At 36.8% G+C, this 20,340-nt stretch overlaps 1 protein-coding gene across 3 annotated transcripts in view; it reads left to right on the top strand.

Annotated features, from left to right (window-relative positions):
• Positions 1 to 20,340, top strand: part of KIF2A (kinesin family member 2A) — a 75,048-nt gene that overhangs the window by 24,259 nt on the left and 30,449 nt on the right. For all 3 annotated transcript variants that reach the window (XM_006731228.3, XM_006731227.3, XM_006731226.2), the window contains exons 2-3: positions 17,612 to 17,706; positions 18,433 to 18,552. In XM_006731228.3, the coding sequence (XP_006731291.1) occupies positions 17,612 to 17,706; positions 18,433 to 18,552 (215 nt within the window). The remainder of the gene's footprint in view (positions 1 to 17,611; positions 17,707 to 18,432; positions 18,553 to 20,340) is intronic.

Below are 20,340 nucleotides of genomic sequence, written 5' to 3'. Positions count from 1 at the left end.
ACTTCTATGTCTTCTTTGGAGAAATGTCTATTCATGTCTTCTATCCATTTCTTGGCTGGATTTTTTGGTTTTTTGGGTGTTGAGTTTGATAAGTTCTTTATAGATTTTGGATACTAGCCCTTTATCTGAGATGTCATTTGCGAATATCTTCTCCCATTCTGTAGGTTGCCTTTTAGTTTTGTTGATTGTTTCCTTTGCTATGTAAAAGCTTTTTATCCTGGTGAAATCCCAGTAGTTCATTTTTGCTTTTGTTTTCTTTGCCTTTAGAGACGTCTCTAGCAAGAAGTTGCTGGGGCCAAGGTCAAAGAGGTTGCTGCCTGTGTTTTCCTCTAGGATTTTGATGGATTCCTATCTCACATTTAGGTCATTCATCCATTTTGAATTTATTTTTGTGTATGGTGTAAGAAAGTGGTCCAGTTTCATCTTTTGCATGTGACTGTCCAATTTTCCCAGCACCATTTATTGAAGAGACTGTCTTTTTTCCATTGGATATTTTTTCCTGCTTTGTCGAAGATTAGTTGACCATAGAGTTGAGGGTCCATTTCTGGGCTCTCTATTCTGTTCCATGGATCTGTGTGTCTGTTACTGTGCCAGTACCATACTGTCTTGATGATGACAGCTTTGTCATGCAACTTGAAGTCTGGAATTGTGATGCCTCCAGCTTTGGTTTTCTTTTTCAGCATTCCTTTGGCTATTTGGGGTCTTTTGTGTGGTTCCATACAAATTTTAGGATTTTTTGTCCAGCTCTGTGAAAAATGCTAGTGTTATTTTGATAGGGATTACATTGAATATGTAGATTGCTTTGGGTAGCATACATTTTAACAATATTTGTTCTTCCAATCCATGAGCATGTAATGTTTTTCCATTTCTTTGTGTCTTCCTCAATTTCTTTCATAAGTGTTCTATATTTTTCAGAGTACAGATACAGATCTTTTACCTCTTTGGTTAGGTTTATTGCTAGGTATCTTATGGTTTTTGGTGCAATTGTAAACGGGATTGATTCCTTGATTTCTCTTTCTGCTGCTTCATTGTCAGTGTAGAGAAATGCAGTAGACTTCTGTGCATTGATTTTATGTTCTGTGACTTTGCTGAATTCCTGTATGAGTTTAGCAATTTTTGGGTGGTGTCTTTTAGGTTTTCTACATAAAGCATCATGTCATCTGTGAAGAGTTAAAGTTTGACTTCTTTGCTGATTTGGATGCCTTTTCTTTCTTTTTGTTGTCTGATTGCTGAAGCTAGAACTTCCAGTACTGTGTTCAACAACAGTGGTGAGAATGGACATTGCTGTTGTGTTCCTGACCTTAGGGGAAAAGCTCTCAGTTTTTCCCCATTGAGCATGATATTTGCTATGGGTCTTTGGTATATGGCATATGATGTTGAGGTATGTTCTCTGTATCCCTACATGGTAGAGGGTTTTAATCAAAGGATGCTGTATTTTGTCAAATGCTTTTTCTGCATCTACTGAGAGGATCGTATGGTTCTTATTCTTTCTTTTATTAATGTGGTGTATCATGTTGATTGATTTGTGAATGTTGAACCACCCCTGCAGCCCAGGAATAAATCCCTCTTGGTTGTGGTGAATAATCCTTTTAATGTACTGTTGGATCCTGTTAGCTAGTATCTTAGTGAGAATTTTTGCATCCATGTTAATTAGTCATATTGGTCTGTAACTCTCCTTTTTAGTGGTGTCTTTGTCTGTTTGGGGGATCAAGGTAATGCTTGCCTCATAAAATGAGTTTGGAAGTTTTCCTTCCATTTCTATTTTTTGGAACAGTTTCAGAAGATAGGTATTAATTTTTCTTTAAGTGTTTGGTAGAATTCCCCTGGGAAGCCATCTGGCCCTGGACTCTTGGTTCTTGGGAGATTTTTAATTACTGATTCAATTTCTTTGCTGGTTATAGGTCTGTTCAGGTTTTCTATTTCTTCCTGTTTCAGTTTTAGTAGTTTGTATGTTTTTCTTTTGTAAGATTTTATTTATTTATTTGAGAGAGAGAGAGAGAGTGAGAGATCACGAGCAGGGGGGAGGGGTAGAGGGAGAAGCAGACTCCCCGCTGAGCAGGGAGCCTGATGCGGGACTCAATCCCAGCATCCTGAGATCATGACCTGAGCTGAAGGCAGACACTTAACCAGCTGAGCCACCCAGGAGCCCTAGTTTATATGTTTCTAGGAATGCATCCATTTCTTCCAGATTGCCTAATTTGTTGGCATACAATTGCTCATGATACTCTCTTGTAATTGCTTGTATTTCTTCAGTGTTGGTTGTGATCTCTCCCCTTTCATTCATTCTTTTATCTATTTGGGTCCTTTCTCTTTTCTTCTTTTTTTTTTTTTTTAAGATTTTATTTATTTGACAGGGAGAGAGCACAAACGGGGAGCAGCAGGCAGAGGGATAGGGAGAAGCAGGCTCCCTGTGGAGCAGGGAGCCCGATGCGGGGCTCGATCCCAGGACCCTGAGATCATGACCTGAGCCAAAGGAAGACATTTAACCTACTGAGCCACCCAGGCGCCCTTCTCTTTTCTTCTTGATTAAATCTCGCTAGGGGTTTATCAATCCTTTTAATTCTTTCGAAGAACTAGCTCCTAGTTTCGTTGATCTGTTCTACTGTTCTTTTTTGTTTGTTTCTATTTCATTGATTTCAGCTCTAATCTTTATTATTTCTCTTCTCCTGCTGGACTTAGGCTTTATTTGCTTTCTTTTTGCAGCTCCTTTAAGTATAAGTTTAGGTTGTATATTTGAGACTTCTCTTGCTTCTTGAGGAAGGCCTGAATTGCTATATACTTCCCTCTTAGGACCTCCATTGCTGCATCCTGGAGGTTTTGAACTGTCGTATTTTCTTTCTTTTTTTTTTTTTAAAGATTTTATTTATTTATTTGACAGAGAGAGAGGCAGCAAGAGAGGGAACACAAGCAGAGGGAGTGGGAGAGGGAGAAGCAGGCTTCCCGCTGAACAAAGAGCCCATTGCGGGGCTCGATCCCAGGACCCTGGGATCATGACCTGAGCTGAAGGCAGACGCTTAACCGACTGAGCCACCCAGGCACCCCTGAACTATCATGTTTTCATTTTCATTTGCTTCCATGTATTTTTTTAATTCTTTAATTTTCTCGTTGGACCCATTCATTCTTTGGTAGGATGTTCTTTAACCTCCATGAATTTGTGGTCCTTCCAAATTTCTTCTCTTGTGGTTGACTTCAGGTTTCATAACATTGTGGTCTGAAATTATTCATGGTATGATCTCAGTCTTTTTGTACCGGTTGAGACCTGATTTGTGACCCAGTATGTGATCTATTCTGGAAAATGTTCCATGTGCACTCGAAAAGAGTGTGTATTCTGCTGCTATAGGATGAAATGTTCTGAATATATCTGTTAAGTCCAATGGTCCATTGTGCCATTCAAAGCCCTTGTTTCCTTGTTGATCTTTTGCTTAGATGTTCTGTCCATTGCTGTGAGTGGGATGTGAAAGTTCCCTGCTATTACTGTATTATTATCAATGAGTTTCTTTAATTTTTTTTATTAATTGATTTATGTATTTGGCTGCTCCCAAGTTAGGGGCATAAATATTTACAGTTGTTAGATCTTCTTGGTGGATAGACCCCTTTATAATGTATGTCCCTTTTTCTTGATCATGGTCATCATTTGAAAGAAAATGTTTTAGTCTGTTCTGGCTGCTATAACAAAATACATAGAGTGAAATGGCTTAAACACCCGACATTTCTCACAGTTCTGGAGGCTGAAGGTCCAGTCAGGATAAAGGTGCTGGCTGATTGGGTTCTTGATAAGAGCCTACTTCCTGTCTTGCAGATGGCCTTCTCATTTCTTTTTTTTTTTAAAGATTTTATTTACTTATTTGACAGAGAGAGAGCGAGAGCAGGAACACAAGCAGGGGGAGTGGGAGAGGGAGAAGCAGGCTTCCCGCCGAGCAGGGAGCCCGATGTGGGACTCGATCCCAGGACCCTGGGATCATGACCTGAGCCGAAGGCAGACGCTTAACGACTGAGCCACCCAGGTGCCCTGGCCTTCTCATTTTGTCCTCACTTGGCAGAGAGCATCTCCCTCTTCCTCTTGGAAAGCCTCTAATCCCATCATGAGGGTCCCACCCTCAAGACCTCATCTAACTCTCATTACCTCTCAAAGGTCTCATCTCCAAACGCCATCCTATTGGGGGTTAGGACTTAAACGTATGAGTTTGTGGGGGGACACAATTTGGTCCATCACAAAGGAGTTAGGGGTTAATGTTCTGAATTTGGAGTGCTATTCAAACAATAGAATAATGCATGAGGGAATGCATTTTTTATATAGTGGTTAAGAATGTGACTTCTTTAAAGTTAAACTAATTGATTTTCAGTGATAGCTGGTTTGACATTGTACTAGTATGACTAAAGACTCAGCATTTTCAATGAAGATTTCATCTATGTAGCAGTTTTATTTTGAATGGTTAAGTGTTTAAATGTATCATTATTTGGCTTGGTAGACAATTTCCATTTTCTTCATTTTCTGGTGAAAAAGTGCTTTTTTAGAATATGGGTTTTTGAAAATCACAATGTGTTTATAACACTCTTTAAGGCTTCCAGGGAAGCTTTTCTGTCCCATTATCCTGGAAGACAGGAAGAGTTGACAGGCTGGATTTTGAATACTAGGGATTTTTTTCTTATTAGTGTTGGCCTATGTTGCTATTTCTGTAGACAGTAGCAAGTTTCTCTTCTAAGTGTTACATGGTAAGATTCGTTTCAGTAGAATATTCAGATTGCTTTATCAGCGAGAGGTTTTTTTGAAAGATCTTGATGTTATCAGTCGGATTGGTGTTCTCCTTAACATATATGCAGTGAAACAGCATTGCGTTCGGTCACTGGAGTTCAGGCCTTAAATTTCCTAGTGCAAGTAAGGAGGGTAGCCGAAAACCAGTTGAAATAGCTGAACATCTTATGTTTTTGACAGTTTTGTGTGTTATGTTTAAATTTTGTCAAAAAACATATGTACACGTTTACATTACCTGGGTTACTATTGTTGAAAACATTCCTAAAGATCCCTATCTCTTGTTAGGATGTGTTTAATAAAGCATAAGAGAAGATGATATCTGCATGTCGCTATGAAAAGTTCACAAAATAGCACAGCTGTATTGGTATAGAATTCCCTTTTGAGTAAATAAGAATTTAAGCTAGGGAGCAATTAGATACCGTTGCTTAATGTATCCAGCTGAACATCTGTGAAAGGCAGTTTTTCAAATCTTTGGACTATCAGCAATGTGTTATTTTAACTCCACCGCTTGTAAAACTGTGGTATTCTAGATAGCAGATCTTTTATTCTAAACAAATGAGGAAAGATATGTTTTGGGTATTCTATCACCCAAGGGAATATAGATATGAAGAATGCCTTTTTAGTGAAAATGTGTTGAGATTTATTTAGTTAATAAACTTTATGAAGTTTTTTAAATGCTGTTTTATGGTTTGGGGATTTTTTTTAGAAATTCTGTTTTTATGTTCCCTTTACTAGTGTTTTTGGACAGTTTTTAATCTTCTTTTCTCCTAACCCCAAAAATGCAAAGTGAGTTCAGGAAACTACAGTGATTTAATACTTCTTAATGGCATCATGGCCCCTTTATGACATTTTTCTTACTGCCTATGGAATTCAGAATGGAACTTCCCTAAAAGGTTGCGCAGTGGGTTCTTCTAAATGACAAATCTGCCCAGATTGTTAGTGTACAATGTGGTTCATTCATCACAAAAAAACACCCCAAGAAGATCCGACATTTTCCTGTCACCCCAGAGAAACTAAACAGTATTTGATTTTCACATCCCTCTTCAAAACAGTGGCTAGATTAGGTAAGAATCTGAAAATTTGTGGTTTGTGTACAATATGATTTGTCCCGTATTTTAAGTTGTATTTTGGTCATGAAAATTCTTAGCTGTATCATTTCCAGTTTTTTCTTCTGGTATTAAAAGTCCAGCTTTGTGCTTTTAAAGTCTAAGAAGAGAAATACTAGAGCTTTTTAATTTAGTTATAATAGTAACATCTTAAGATAAACCAAAACAAAAAGGTCTCTGTGTTTGGCAAAGTCACATTCCCTAGGGATTACTAAACAGCAACAGCACTGTTACCAGTGTCAGCTGAGGCATTATTTGTGTCCTTCTCTAATGGCTCCTTGTTCCAGCAAAGCTTTTGAAGAAGGTGTGACGCTTACATAGTCCTCATTAAGGATTCTTTTCATCACTGCTTAGATTAGTTAACAAAACCTGGATATCAGAGTTTGGGAGTATGACTTCTGCTGGATCTGCTTGTAATCATCTCTGACAAATGACCACATTCTTTTCTGTCCTCATTTACTGGTTAGGGGCATCTAGGAACAGATTGACATTTACTGTTGGAGAGAGTATAAATAGTAAATTATAAACTGCTTTGAGGTATTTGGCAAGATAAGAAAGGGTGTATAAATATTACTGTATAGTTAACAATATTTTTTAATTTCTAAATAATGCTTTTAGTGTGTCCTTCGGTTGTCATATTTAGAACTTTCTATTTTATTTTATTTTAATAAAGATTTTTTATTTGAGAGATTGAGAACATGCACGGGGGTGGGACATGGAGGGACAGAGGGAGAGAGAGAATCTAAAGCAGATTCTCCACTGAGCATGGACCGCCCCCCCTCCCCATCGCAGGCTCCATCTAAAGACCTTGAAATCATGACCTTAGCCGAAATAAAGAGTTGAGGCTTAAGCGACTGAGCCAGGGCCCCCTAGTCTATTTTAAAGCAGCATTTTGGCAGTTTCTATTTTCCCAACTTTTTCCAGTTTCACTGTTATAATATCAGAAAACTATATTGTAAACTTAGTAAAGAGGTGGGGTTTTTTCATGTTCTTGACTTAGCATTGACCTTTTATAGTCTAAATTTTAGTAAGTTGACAAAAAGGAATTGTACCTGTTTTAAAAGACAGCTGGAAAACAAACCTCTCTAAGACAATGAAAGTTAATATAACATGTTTTGCTTTGACTCCACTTTGAAAGATGCACTCAAATTTTTGAATTTGCATTCTACACTGGCACTTGGTTTCTATAACTAAATGTACAATTGATTTATTTTACTGGAATCAATATACCAGATTTATTTCAGAAAAATGAGAGATCTGTTATTTTAATCAGTCACATGATTTAAATCACCGAAGTTTTGAGGTCAGTGTGTTGTAAGATAATTTATCAGGATTCTTTTCTGGTAGGAACTGAGTTGGAAGTGCTGCTTTCAGATATCTGTTAACCACCTATTTGGAGTATGCATATGTATTTTACTCACCCTCTAGAAACATTCTGCTAAGTACTTGTTCTGAATGTGTGATTTCATAATTCAGAGTAATATTTACTTTATTTCGAGAATGGATATTTATGGTTGCTTGTCCTCTTTGTCTCTGCTTGCAAAGCTACAAGAGGAGAGAACTAGATTTCATTACCATTTTTTTTTTTAAAGTAAGCCCCAACTTGCGGCTTTAACTCATGACCCCAAGATCAAGAGTCACGTGTTCTACTGACTGAGCCAGCCTGGTGCCCCCCTCGTTACCATGTTTGTTTTAAAGTCAAGATAAAAGAGGCTATCAAATTATGCAGTGGTATTCTGATTGAAAATTGAGAAGGTTACTAGAGGTTTTATTAAGAAGGGATACCTAGACTACTATGTATTTAAATTTATTAGCATATAAGCTAGATTTTTGTATTAGTTTTCATTACATGGCTATGTACACATGAATGATGAGTGACTACTAGGTTTTTCAAAGTTTGTGTAAAATACTTTTAAATATTTTTAGCTAATGATATTTATAAAAGCATTAATTTTTGTCACTTTAAAATTATGAAACTTTATTTATTTATTTGAGAGAGAGAGAGAAAGCACAGAGGGAGAGGAAGAGAGCACAATGGGAGAGGGAGAAGCAGACTTCCTGCTAAGTGGGGAGCCTAATGCAGGGCTTGATCCCAGGACTTTGGGATCATGACCTGAGTTGAAGGCAGATGGTTAACCCACTGAGCCACCAAGGCGCCCCTAAATTTATGAAACTTTAAACAAAAACGTATTTTAACAACTTCAAAGGGTTTGGAAGGTGCCATAATAAACAATCTTATAATTGAAGTTTTATTTTCACTGATAGTTTTAGTTGTGTTATTCTTACATGTTTCAGTTTTGTAAGAGTAATTAAGGTTTTACTATTTAGAAGTTTGGAAAGAAGATTTCATAGAAATATTTCAAGAGGAACTGATAAAAATAATATTTGCTTTTGGGGGAAGACTTGCCAAATGTATGCTTATGTATACCTCAACTCTATGATTAGGGTAATTAGAAAAAACATGGAGTTTGCAATCCTAGGTATGCTAGAAACAGCTGCAACCTTTTTAAAAATGGAGTGGGTCTGAAAAGAATTAATTGTTGCATTTTCACGTTTTTCCTAACGTTCTACCACTGTATCCTTTTAATAAAATACATATATTTGTTAGCATTTTAAAATTCAGTCTTTTAAGTGGTTGTAATGATATTTTATTAGTATTCTTGGCTGTTTTATTTTGGCTGTTGTCTTCTGCATTTGCAACCAAATTATACTTTATATGCTAAACAAGGTTTATGCCAGCCTAATTGGTTGCTGGAGTTTCTAAGCCTCACAGCTGCTGTGATTTCAGCTGTGAACTAAGAAACATATAATAGGATCCTGTTTTCAGAGACCAAAAGCCAATTGTCAACATGTAAGACGTGTTTTTGACAGCTCAATAAATACGAGATTTTATAGCAATCTTAGGTAACCACCTTAATTTTAAAGATTAGAAAGTCCTGAAATGTGTAGAATCTATATGTTATTTTTGTTACTGGGGCAAAAGGTTGCTTAAATTCAGGTGTTTGTTCTCTATTCAGTCATTTAAAAAAATAATTTGTCTTAATATTTCTTAATATATTAAAAAGTTGAGATCCAAACTATTTTTTTGATTTCACTGAACAAAAAGTTGAGACTTAAATGATGCAAAGATATTTCTTAAAATGAACAAAACATAAAATGGCTTTGAAGTAAAGGTTATGTTTTCAAAATATTTCATATATTTATATTCTTTGATTTAGCAGTTAATAGTTTTGTAAATTATCCTGACATCTAAATTTGGGGTGAAATGTACATTTCTCTTGTGTTGAACCATATGAAATTGACTTTTTTTTGTTAAAAATGGTCAAATATGGAGGTGGCCCAGTCGGTTAAGTGCCTGCCTTTGGCTCAGGGCATATCCCAGGATTCTGGGATCGAGCCTGCATCAGGGTGTGTGCTTCTCCCTCTCCCTTTCCCTCTGCCCCTCCCCCCCCACTCATGTGCTCTCTCTCTCTCAAATAAATAAAATTTTAAAAAATGGCCAAATACAGACCTTGTGATTTTTTTCTTCTTAGTTATCATATGATTTAACTATATTTATAGTTATCATGATTTCATTATATTTAAAAGTCTATTAGTTCTCAGCAGAAACCTATGAGGATCCTGTTTTGAAACATAAACAGTCATCTCCCATTTAAGGTCAGTAATCTGTTCTTAAATCAGATGTTGTATGTGAAAATATTGAGTGGGAGTCCATTTGCCTTTATTTTAAATGGGAAAAACCACAGTGTTCATCTTTGACCAAATTCCCTAAAACTATTTCATAAATGTAACTGACACTATAAAATCACCTACAAAGGGGCGCCTGGGTGGCTCAGTCGTTAAGCGTCTGCCTTCGGCTCAGGTCATGATCACAGGGTCCTGGGATCGAGCCCCGCATCGGGCTCCCTGCTCCGCGGGGAGCCTGCTTCTCCCTCTCCCACTCCCCTGCTTGTGTTCCCTCTCTCGCTGTGTCTCTCTCTGTCAAATAAATAAATAAAATCTTAAAAAAAATAAAAAATAAAAAATAAAAAATAAAATCACCTACATGTAAGTAAACTAGAAATAAGGGTGATAAATCAGTTTTATATGCAGTAAAATCTTTGCTTTCATTGTAATTGCATTTTGCCCATCTTCAGTGTTTTCTTTCAACATTTTCTTAAATATTTTGGGAGTCATTCAACACTGGGCAAAACAAGGACTAGGTAAATATGAGAGACTGTGGAAATGCATTCAGGATGAGCACACAGTGTCAGAAAATGGCTCACAGTGGATGCAAGCATTATCCTGTGCCTATGTCTTGTATCATTTTGATACTCAGCATACTTCTTTTTTTCTTAAAGATTTTATTTATTTATTAGAGAGCATGAGTGGGGGGGTGCAGAGGAAGAGGGAGAAGCAGACTCCCCACTGAGTGGGGAGCACGACTCTGGGCTTAATCCCAGGATCCTGAGATCATGACCTGAGCTGAAGGCAGATGCTTAACTGAGCCACCCAGATGCCCCTCGGCATACTTTTTTATATGGAATTCTGACCATCTGTCAATTATATTTGGAATGTAACTCAGAACTTTTCTTGCATACTCTTGTTTAAAATGTGAATTGAGTTTTGGCATATACAAATTTATATCTTTTCCCGTATAAACGTTGGCCACAGTATCTTGCACGGAAAGGTAAGTATGTTTTATGAAGTTTGGGTATTAAAAATGAAGAGGTGTTCTACAGGGAAAATGGGGAGAGAGAGATTCTGCAGAATTTGCTTGTACTTCCCGAAACTTTCCAAGTAATTTTTTTACTTCCCTTTCAAAAGATGACATTGTCTACACTGTAATTTTTCTTTACAAGTAGTTGAAATAAAGCTGAAAACTTCTAAATCTCTTGAGTTTTGAGATTGTAACAGTCATAATTTAAAATATAACAATTTTATATGATTGTGTGAACTTACAGTTTTCAAATCTGACTTCCATTATTTATGAATGTGATGTATAGAATTAAAGATGGATTGGGATGTCTGATCAAAATAGGACAATGAAGTTTATGTATTGACGTCTTTCTGCCCCAGATACATAAGAGAAAACCAAAGGCATAGCTGAGCTCAAGAACAAGGTATCATGGTGGAGCAGAAACAGATCAGAAATACTAAGGGATGGTGGGGCTATTCAGGCAAGGGTGGCAAAAGTTTAATTCCTGTAGGAAGATTGGGACACTTTAAAAACACACACACAGGGGCACCTGGGTGGCTCAGATGGTTAAGCGTCTGCCTTCGGCTCAGGTCATGATCCCAGGGTCCTGGGATCAAGCCCCGCATTGGGCTCTCTGCTCGGTGGGAAGCCTGCTTCTCCCTCTCCCACTCACCCTGCTTGTGTTCCCTCTCTCACTGCCTCTCTCTCTGTCAAATACATAGATGAAATCTTTAAAAATAAATAAGTAAATAAAAATAAAAACACATACACAGTCAAGTTCACTGTTTGAAGATAAATACTGGTGTGGCTCCTCTTTAAAGAGGAGCTTCTTGGAGCTAGGTTTATAGAAAATTTTCCTCTAAGGGAGGCAGTCCAATATGATTGAAGTAGATATACAGGGCTGATATTCAGCCACTGTACAGTGGGGAAGTCATACCAGTTACTTGTAACTTTATTCTCACTGGTCAGGTGCTTTACCTTTGGAAGTCATAACAGGATACCTAGAAAACTTCCATGTGTTTGGAATTTGAAAAACACTTTTAGATGACTCATGAGTCAGAGGTTCATAGAATTAGGAAATAGTTTCAACTCAACAAGAACAAAAATACTAAATATAAAAATGTGTGAGATGCTGCTAAAGCAGTTCTTGGAGAGAAAAGTGTAGCTTTAAGTGCTTATCAGGAAAAAAAAGGAATAAAGATGAATAAGCTAAGCATCCGTCTGAGGAATTTGAGAAAAAAATGACCCAGCAAAGTATGCCCGAAGTAAAGAAAAGAATGATAAGAGCAGTAATTAAGTATTTAATAACAAAGGGCTCAACAAAAGGAAGTGTTGTTCTTGGAAAAGACAAAGTTGACAAATCTGATACAAGGTTTGCCAAGAAAAAAGGTTGAAAAATTACAAATGAGAAAGTGATTATGGTTACAAATGCTACAGGCATTCAGCATAATTATGAACAACTTTATGCCCAAAATGTGAAAACTTAAATAAATCTAGAAAAACAGAATTATCAAAACAGTCATGAATAGAAAACTATAATAATCTTATAATTGTTAAGAAAATTGAATCTTTTCACAAATAAAACTCTAAGCCAAGATGGTTTTAACCAATGCATACCAGACACTCAAGGTTTAAATAATTCTAATTTTACACTATTCCAGAATAAGGTTGATATGAGAAAGGAAAACTGCGGGCACATATTACTCTTGGTCAATGATGTAAAAATCTAGAACAAAATATTTAATGCTGTTCCAACTAGAATCCTAACAGGGTTTTTAAAAAATTATTAGTTTATTTGATTTTTGGAACTTGACAAGATGGTTCTATAATTTATACAGACATACAAAAGGCTAAGAAGGGGGCGCCTGGGTGGCTCAGTTGGTTAAGCTACTGCCTTCGGCTCAGGTCATGATCCTGGAGTCCCGGGATCGAGTCCCGCATCGGGCTCCCTGCTTGGCAGGGAGTCTGCTTCTCCCTCTGACCCTCCTCCCTCTCATGCTCTCTGTCTCTCATTCTCTCTCTCTCAAATAAATAAATAAAATCTTTAAAAAACAACAACAACAACAAAAAAAAAAAACAAAAGGCTAAGAAAATCAAAGAACCTCTTAAGAACAAATAGGTGGAAGAGCTTATTTTACCAGCTAGCAAGACTTAGTGCAAAGGTATAATAATAAGACTGTAATTTTGGCTCAAGGATAAAAAAAATATGCTGAAGCATGTGTGCTTGAAATTTGACAGGTCATAGTGTAGATAGGAGAGAAGGAATGACCTTTCAGGAAATGGCACTGGGTTAATTTGTTTTTCATGGTGGGAGGCGGGGGAAATTGGAATTGTGTTACCCTGCCCAAAAACCAAAATGACAGTGGATTGCAGTCTTGAATATAAAAGACTTTGTAAAGTCTGTTTTTAAAAAATACTTATTTGAGAGAGAGAGAGAGCAGGGGGGAGGGGAAGAAGGAGAGGGAGAGCTAGAGAATCTCATATACACTCCCTGCTGAGCATAGAGCTCTTGGGGCTCCATCTCACCACCCTGAGATCGTGACCTGATGGGAAATCAAGAGTCGGAAGCTAAACCTACTGAGCCACCCAGGCACCCCAAGACTTTGTAAAACTTTAGAAGAAAGTTTTTTCTATTTGCGACACATGTAACAGAAGATTAGTACCAAGAGTATATGGGGAATTTCTTCAGAGAAGTGGAAGAAGAAAACAGTCAAAAGGTCCAAATGGCCAGCAGATACAGAAATAGGCACAGCCTCATTAAGTCAGAGAAATTAGAACCACAGTATGATATTATTAAATCTGACAAATACTAAGTATCATGTGGATGTGAAGTAATTGTTAGTTGGATACAAATCATTATAGGTCCTGCCACTCTGGAAAACATTGTGGCACTAACTAGAAAAGTTACAGACCTGTGTACTCTATATTTCTTACACATCCTGGAGAAATTCTTGCATATTTTTATCAGTATGCATGTATAAGAATGCCTACAGCACCATTGTTTCTAATAGCAAAAACATGAAAACACATGTCCATCACCAGAGTAGATTAAGTTTTGGCATATTCATATGTAGTGAAAATAAGTGAACTGCGCTTATTTACAACAACATAAATGAATCTTGGGGGAAATAGTGTTGTACAGCAGAAACGAGTATTAAAGTAGTGTCAGTCCATTTATACAGTTTAAAAGTAGGTAGGCTGTTCAGGTATTTTTTGAGTGTTACATTTGTAGGTGGTAAAACTATAAAGAAAAGCCACAGTATGATTACTTCAAATATATAGGATACTGGTTACTAGTGGTGGCAGGGAAAAAGAGAGGGAGAAGGGAATATGGTAAAAAATTTTTAAGAATTAAAAAAAAAAGAGGGAGATTCACTTAGGGAGGGCGGCATATGGAATTTCAAAGGTATTGCTTGCTTGTTTGTTTCTTTCTTTTTGAAGATTTATTTTTAAGTTATCTCTACACCCAACGTGGGGCTTGAACCCACAACCCCAAGATCAGGATTCGCATGCTCCACCAACTGAACCAGCCAGGTGCCCCTTAGAGGTATTGTTTCTTAACCTGGCTGGTGGTGGATACACAGGTGTATCCTGCTCTCTCTCTCTCTTTTTTTTTAATGTAGAAGTGTATATGATATAATTTACAATAAAGTAAAGGGGGAATCAGAGAGTCAAAGGACAATGAATTAGTAAGGTTGGAATACAGAAATTTCTCAAATCAGAGAAATGGGATGCTTTGGGAAAAAAATTTTTTTATTACAATTAAAAATGAGAAATTTGTGGGGCGCCTGGGTGGCTCAGTCGGTTAGGCAGCTGCCTTTGGCTCAGGTCATGATCCCAGGGTCCTGGGATCGAGCCCTGCATCGGGCTCCCTGCTCGGTGGGGAGCCTGCTTCTCCCTCTCCCTCTGCCTGCCTCTCTGCCTACTTGTTCTCTCTATCTCTCTGTCAAATAAATAAATAAAATCTTTAAAAAAAAAAATGAGAAATTTGAGTATCTCACTTGAACTATATATAAAACAATGTTTTTTTAAAAAACCGTTAGGGACGCCTGGGTGGCTCAGTCGGTTAAGCGTCTGCCTTCGGCTCAGGTCATGATCTGGGGTCCTGGGGTCAAGTCCCGCATCCGCTCCTTGCTCAGTGGGGAGCCTGCTTCTCCCTCTGCCTGCCACTCCCCCTGCTTGTGCTCTCTCTCTGACAAATAAATAAAATCCTTTAAATAAATAAATAAATAAACCTTTAAAGTCATATTGGGTAAAGTTAGACTTAAAACATTTTTTTAGAGACAGCTTTTGATAAAAATAATCAAAACCCCATACTGTAGGTATTTCTGGTTATCTCATCCATTGGCAAAAAAGCAAACACTTAAGACTTGATTCATTCATTCAGCACTGGTCTTTATTCATTTCTTGTTATTGGAATTTCATATTTCTTTCTTCCTGTTGGCTGAGTAAACTGGACCGTGGTAGAGATAAGCCAATATTTTCTCAGGTCTGCCTTTCTAAACCTCTAGAGCTTATTTTTAACTAATGGATCAGCTGCTTTTGACTTTGCTAACTTGTGGCTTAAGGTTTTCTGGGTGTCTGCATTGGTAATTGAACTTCTGGAGACCACTGTTAAGATTTGCTGATAATGGGTTTTGAAAACAAAATTTTGATTTTCTTTATCCTCTTTGTTGCTCATGTCTCTAGACTGTTTTTGAAGGTTAATAAGGTCCCTGTGAGATAGGTCTTGAAGTCTACTCCTTCCCAAGGGAAGTTGGAATATTGTAGTAGATGCTTAACAGTAGGAATGTGGTATTGGTCTTGCTTTTGCAACATGATATGCTTTTCCTCATTCTCATTATCATGGTAATTCTGTTGGTAATTGCATGGGGAACCCTTATTTCTCCTCTTCAACCTCAACTACAGCCTTTCCATTTCCTGCTGAAAGTTACTCTTTATGGTAGTCTAGTGTTTAAGTACATCTTCTTTGGAGTCATTTTCTATTGATGAAATCATATCAATGTCTTATATTAAAATGCTTTATTTTTCCCAAAACCTTTGCTGCAGTCGTCTTGTTCCTGCTAGTGTGTATTGCTATTTTGAGGCTGTCAGGGGTGGTAGGTTTGGGAGACAGTAGCTGCTGGTCTTAGCCTCACTACTCATGTTGTAGAGATGGTGATAAATGTGGGGTTTGTTGTTTTAGGAGGAGCTACCACTGCTGGTAGTTCCTCCTAAATTGTAATGCTGCATCAAGGCAGGTCATGGCTCTCTGGGGTCCACTCTTCTGCTACCAATTAAACTCAGTCTTTTTCACATATCCTGTTGCACCTATCTATGAAGATACACTGCCTGGATCTCCCTTTAAGGAACTCAACCACTCTTTCAGCTCCAGGGAGTACATTTAGTTCATAGCCTCTGGGTATTAATACCTTTAGGCTCCTTAGATTTTGTGCTGAGGCCTTGTGTTTCCTGCGAAACCTCCAGCTAGTGACTGAGCATGGTGTGGGTACTAGGGTATTTCCATTTTGGCCCTATGTGGGACAGTTCTAATAGGCAGTCTTTGCTTCGGAGCTCCCTGCTGGGTTGGGCAGCACTTTGTCAGATCTGTGTCAGGGTCTGAGTCTCTGTCTGCTCCGTCCTATTTTATGTCCCCTTTCCTTCATAGGTTTCAGATCTGTATCACAGTCTGAAAGTTTTCCATGCCTAGTCCTGTTTTACTCCCCCTTTTATCTTTCACAGTAAAACTCTTGTCCTCCTGTCTCAATATCTGCTTCCTGGTGGACCTCACTGACACATACCGCTTCTTCTCGTTGTTTACCTAATTTTTTGCCCATATCAAATTGCAGTAAATATTACCTAATTTCCCCCTTTTAAAAGCCTCTCCCTTGATTCCTCCCAGTATTTTCCAGCTTATTTCTTTCTACCCCCAACACCCAATTCTCTAATGTCCACTTATTTCAGTAAGTGCCTTATTATTACAATAACATTGTTTTATATACTATGTAGTTGGGGGGTTGTTTGGGGTTTTTTTTAGATATTTAAAGAGGTATAAACTAAAGGTGAATTATTGATGTCCCTAGGATTTCATTCAGGAAATACATATGAAAATTCCATATGTTCAGCATTTTATTAAATAATATGTAGATGCGGATCTATAACAAATAGTTTCTATCCTTTGATTAATAAGTGGGTGGGTAAGATGAAAACAAATAAGTAAAAAATACACAAACACTTATAAAACTTATTGATCTGCTTCTAGGAATTTGTTCCAAAGAATAATCTGACAAGTGTATAATGACACATGTGCCATAGTATTCATTGTAGTGTTTATAATAGCAAAAAATTGCAGATAACCTAAGTGACCATCAATAGATATGAAGTAAGTTGTAATAAACATAACGGAATATTCTGTAATAATTAAAAATACTTAGTTCTATGGTTATTAACAAGTAATGTCCACAGTCTGTTAAGAGAGGGAAAACAAGTTAATACATTAGATATAAGGTCCTCTCTCTACAGATGGTAAGTACTAGGTAGCTGCCAGAGAAGGTAAGGTATAGAATAGATCTGGATAGGCAGCATGCAGAAAGACAATATGTTAGATTACATTTTCCAACCTTAGTGGACTTAGAATCCTTTTCCCAATCTTATAAAAATAATGTCTAATTATTGTATAATATATGATAGTGGTTTTTACATAAAATGTTTTATATTAGTTTAAAAAATTGGTTTTTGAATTTTTGTTTTGTACTACAGTCAGTGTCAGCTCATAGTAAGGAAACTTTGTAATGATTAGAACTATATAGTGGTATAAAATTTCAGACATTCTCTGCCATTGTGTAACCATTTTTCATGTTTGTTGAAAATGCACTTTCAGTCTAATCCAGTTTCTTGAGTTCTGGTCTTGACAGCACATTGATTAATGATTACATGGACAAAGTTCATTCCCTAATTGTGTGAGAGTATGGAAATCCCTTGTAAGAAAACTAGGATCATGGTCTTCCAAAAGTTTGTCAGTTATAAAATTGTATTTGACATTGTTTAGGAATACCATAATTTATGGATTAAAATGTATATTTTATTCCCACTTAGGCCGAATACATCAAGCAATGGTAACGTCTTTAAATGAAGATAATGAAAGTGTAACTGTTGAATGGATAGAAAATGGAGATACAAAAGGCAAAGAGGTATGATCACTGGGTTAAATTTTTTTTTTTAAAGATTTTATTTATTTATTTGACAGAGACACAGAGAGAGAGGGAACACAAGCAGGGGGAGTGGGAGAGGGAGAAGCAGGCTTCCCACTGAGCAGGGAGCCTGATGCGAGGCTCCATCCCAGGATGCTGGGATCATGACCTGAGCCGAAGGCAGACACTTAATGACTGAGCCACCCAGGCACCCCTGGGTTAAAATTTTTTTATTTTTTTTTTAGATTTCATTTTTAAGTAATCTCTACACACAGCATGGGGCTCAAACCCACAGCCCCAAGATCAAGAGACGCATGCTCCACTGACTGAGCTAGGCGCCCCAATCACTGAGCTAAATTTTATTTCTAGTCCTGCAATCAAGGTTCCAATATAAAACAAAACTGAAAAGTATATACTTTTTTATATAGTACATACATTCTTTATCATTTCTGGAAAACCTTTCAAATGATTAAAACATTTCATTCAAAGAAGGGTAGATTCTTCCTGCACGTTGTAAGTGTTGGGACATATTATCAAGACCACAAAATGCTGTATTAATAGCTGTCTTAATATGTGGGTTGCAATTGTAGATAATTTTGTTTTCAAGGCAGTACTGTTCATGAGGCTGAAATCATTTAACAGTCATTCTCTGTGTGTAAATTTGTAAAATAAAAGGTTAATTGTCAAAATTTACTCTAAAGATACATGCATTTTTTTTTTAAACAGATTGACCTTGAGAGCATCTTTTCACTTAACCCTGACCTTGTACCTGATGAAGAAATTGAACCCAGTCCAGAAACACCTCCACCTCCAACATCTTCAGCCAAAGTAAACAAAATTGTAAAGGTTAGTAAAATTTAGAGTAGGGGTGTGTGGGGGGTGTGTGCGTGTGTATTTTCTGGTTTGAAATGAATAGACTGTAAAGAGTATATTTTAAGTATTAGTTTGCTTTTTTTAAAAAAAACCTGTAATTCTTTCTGCCACCTACATGCCATGTTTATGCATACATTCTTTCAAGGATTGAGGTTGTCCAGTTCACAGTTACAATAATTATTAGGTAAAATCTTAGAAATTCTTTCCTGATTAGGATTTTTCCTAAGACTAATAGCTCCCCAGGAGATAGGGATGTCAAAACCATTTGCTTGTCAGTGTTTGTTGAGGGAATATATGACTTACATAAAGAAAGAATGTTTATTACTCATAATAAATTCCCACTCCAGTAGTCTTTGAAAATAGTAATTCTCCTATTTATGTTTATTAGAGAAAGATGGGAAATGATAGAGTACAGTTTAACTACTTCTGTATTATCTGTGAAGATAAACTTTAAGACCATGCTATATATCCTGTCTAACGAGATTATCTTTATAAAAATAAAAGCCATGCCATTTTTATTACTTTAAAAGATAATTCCTCTTCCTTCCTATTGAAACCTCTCACTGTTAAAATTGTGTATTAAAGTGCAGCTCTTTTGAAACCATGTAGTCACTCACATTTGTTGAATCTGCAGTCCTGTGTGTTTAGTTCAACAAGCATTTGTTAATTTTCCTACATTGTTGATTTTATCACAAAGATGAATGACATGACTTTAACCCTAGAGGAACTCGGTATCTTACAGGGAAGACATACATCAGCATCCAAATATCATGTGATAGAAGCTTAACAATATCAGCAAAACATTCTACCTTTTAAATTATGCATGTGAACATAAGGCAGATTTTCAATTCATATAATTCAGCATATTGAGTGTCACTGCTTAGACGTCATTAGTTATGACTTGTAGATGGATTGTTTTTCATATTTGGCTTCACAGCCATGAAGGATCTTCATAGATGATCCTTCTTCATATGTCATTTAGAACCTTTGCTGTGCATTAAAATCACTTAGAGAATTTTTCAAAATACTGATGCCTTGCCTGCTCCCAGCAGTTCAGTTTTATTTTCTCTAAATTGAAGCCCTCGCATTAGTATTCTTTTAATTACTATTAAAATCATTATCTGATTTAAATGTGCAAATGTTCTCTCTAGTGTTGAGAGCCATGACATTATTTGATACCTTTTTTTCAGGTGAATAAAATGAAGTCTTGGTAAATAAAGGATAGGATCAAAAATTTGCTGTCCTAGTCTATGCAGTTCCAAGTCTTTGAAAGTCTAAAAGTCTTTTAGTATAAATGACAGTGAGCATATCATGGTATTTTGATATTTAAGTTTAATAGTTAGATGGTAGGTTGTCTAAAACCAGTATTTTATTGATTACTCTGACATCCAAAGATGAAATGTAATACATACCTTTGAAATGTATTACATGGTTTTAGCATGGTGGCTAAAACTATACCCTTTACTGAAATAACTTCTCTTTGCTTCAGTTTTCTCATCTCTGGAACCAGAATAATAATAGTAATGACCCTGTAGGGTTGTTGTGAAGATTGAGTGACTTAATATGAGCAGTGCCTGCCTCGTGCTAATTCCGGAATATTGCATTTTCTGGAGAGGTGGTGGGCAGTACTCACATAAAAAACTTGAATACTGATGGTATTAGTAGTAATTATTAGAAGATTATTTATAGTTTTTTTCTATTTAGTTTTACATTATGTTCACCTACTTTTGTTTAATTAAAGGAAGCCCAAATTATGATAAA

This window comes from Leptonychotes weddellii, chromosome 7 (assembly GCF_054177405.1).
Source record: "Leptonychotes weddellii isolate Sample4059 chromosome 7, ASM5417740v2, whole genome shotgun sequence".
NCBI lineage: Eukaryota > Metazoa > Chordata > Mammalia > Carnivora > Phocidae > Leptonychotes > Leptonychotes weddellii.
This window is presented reverse-complemented; position numbering and strand designations above follow the sequence as displayed.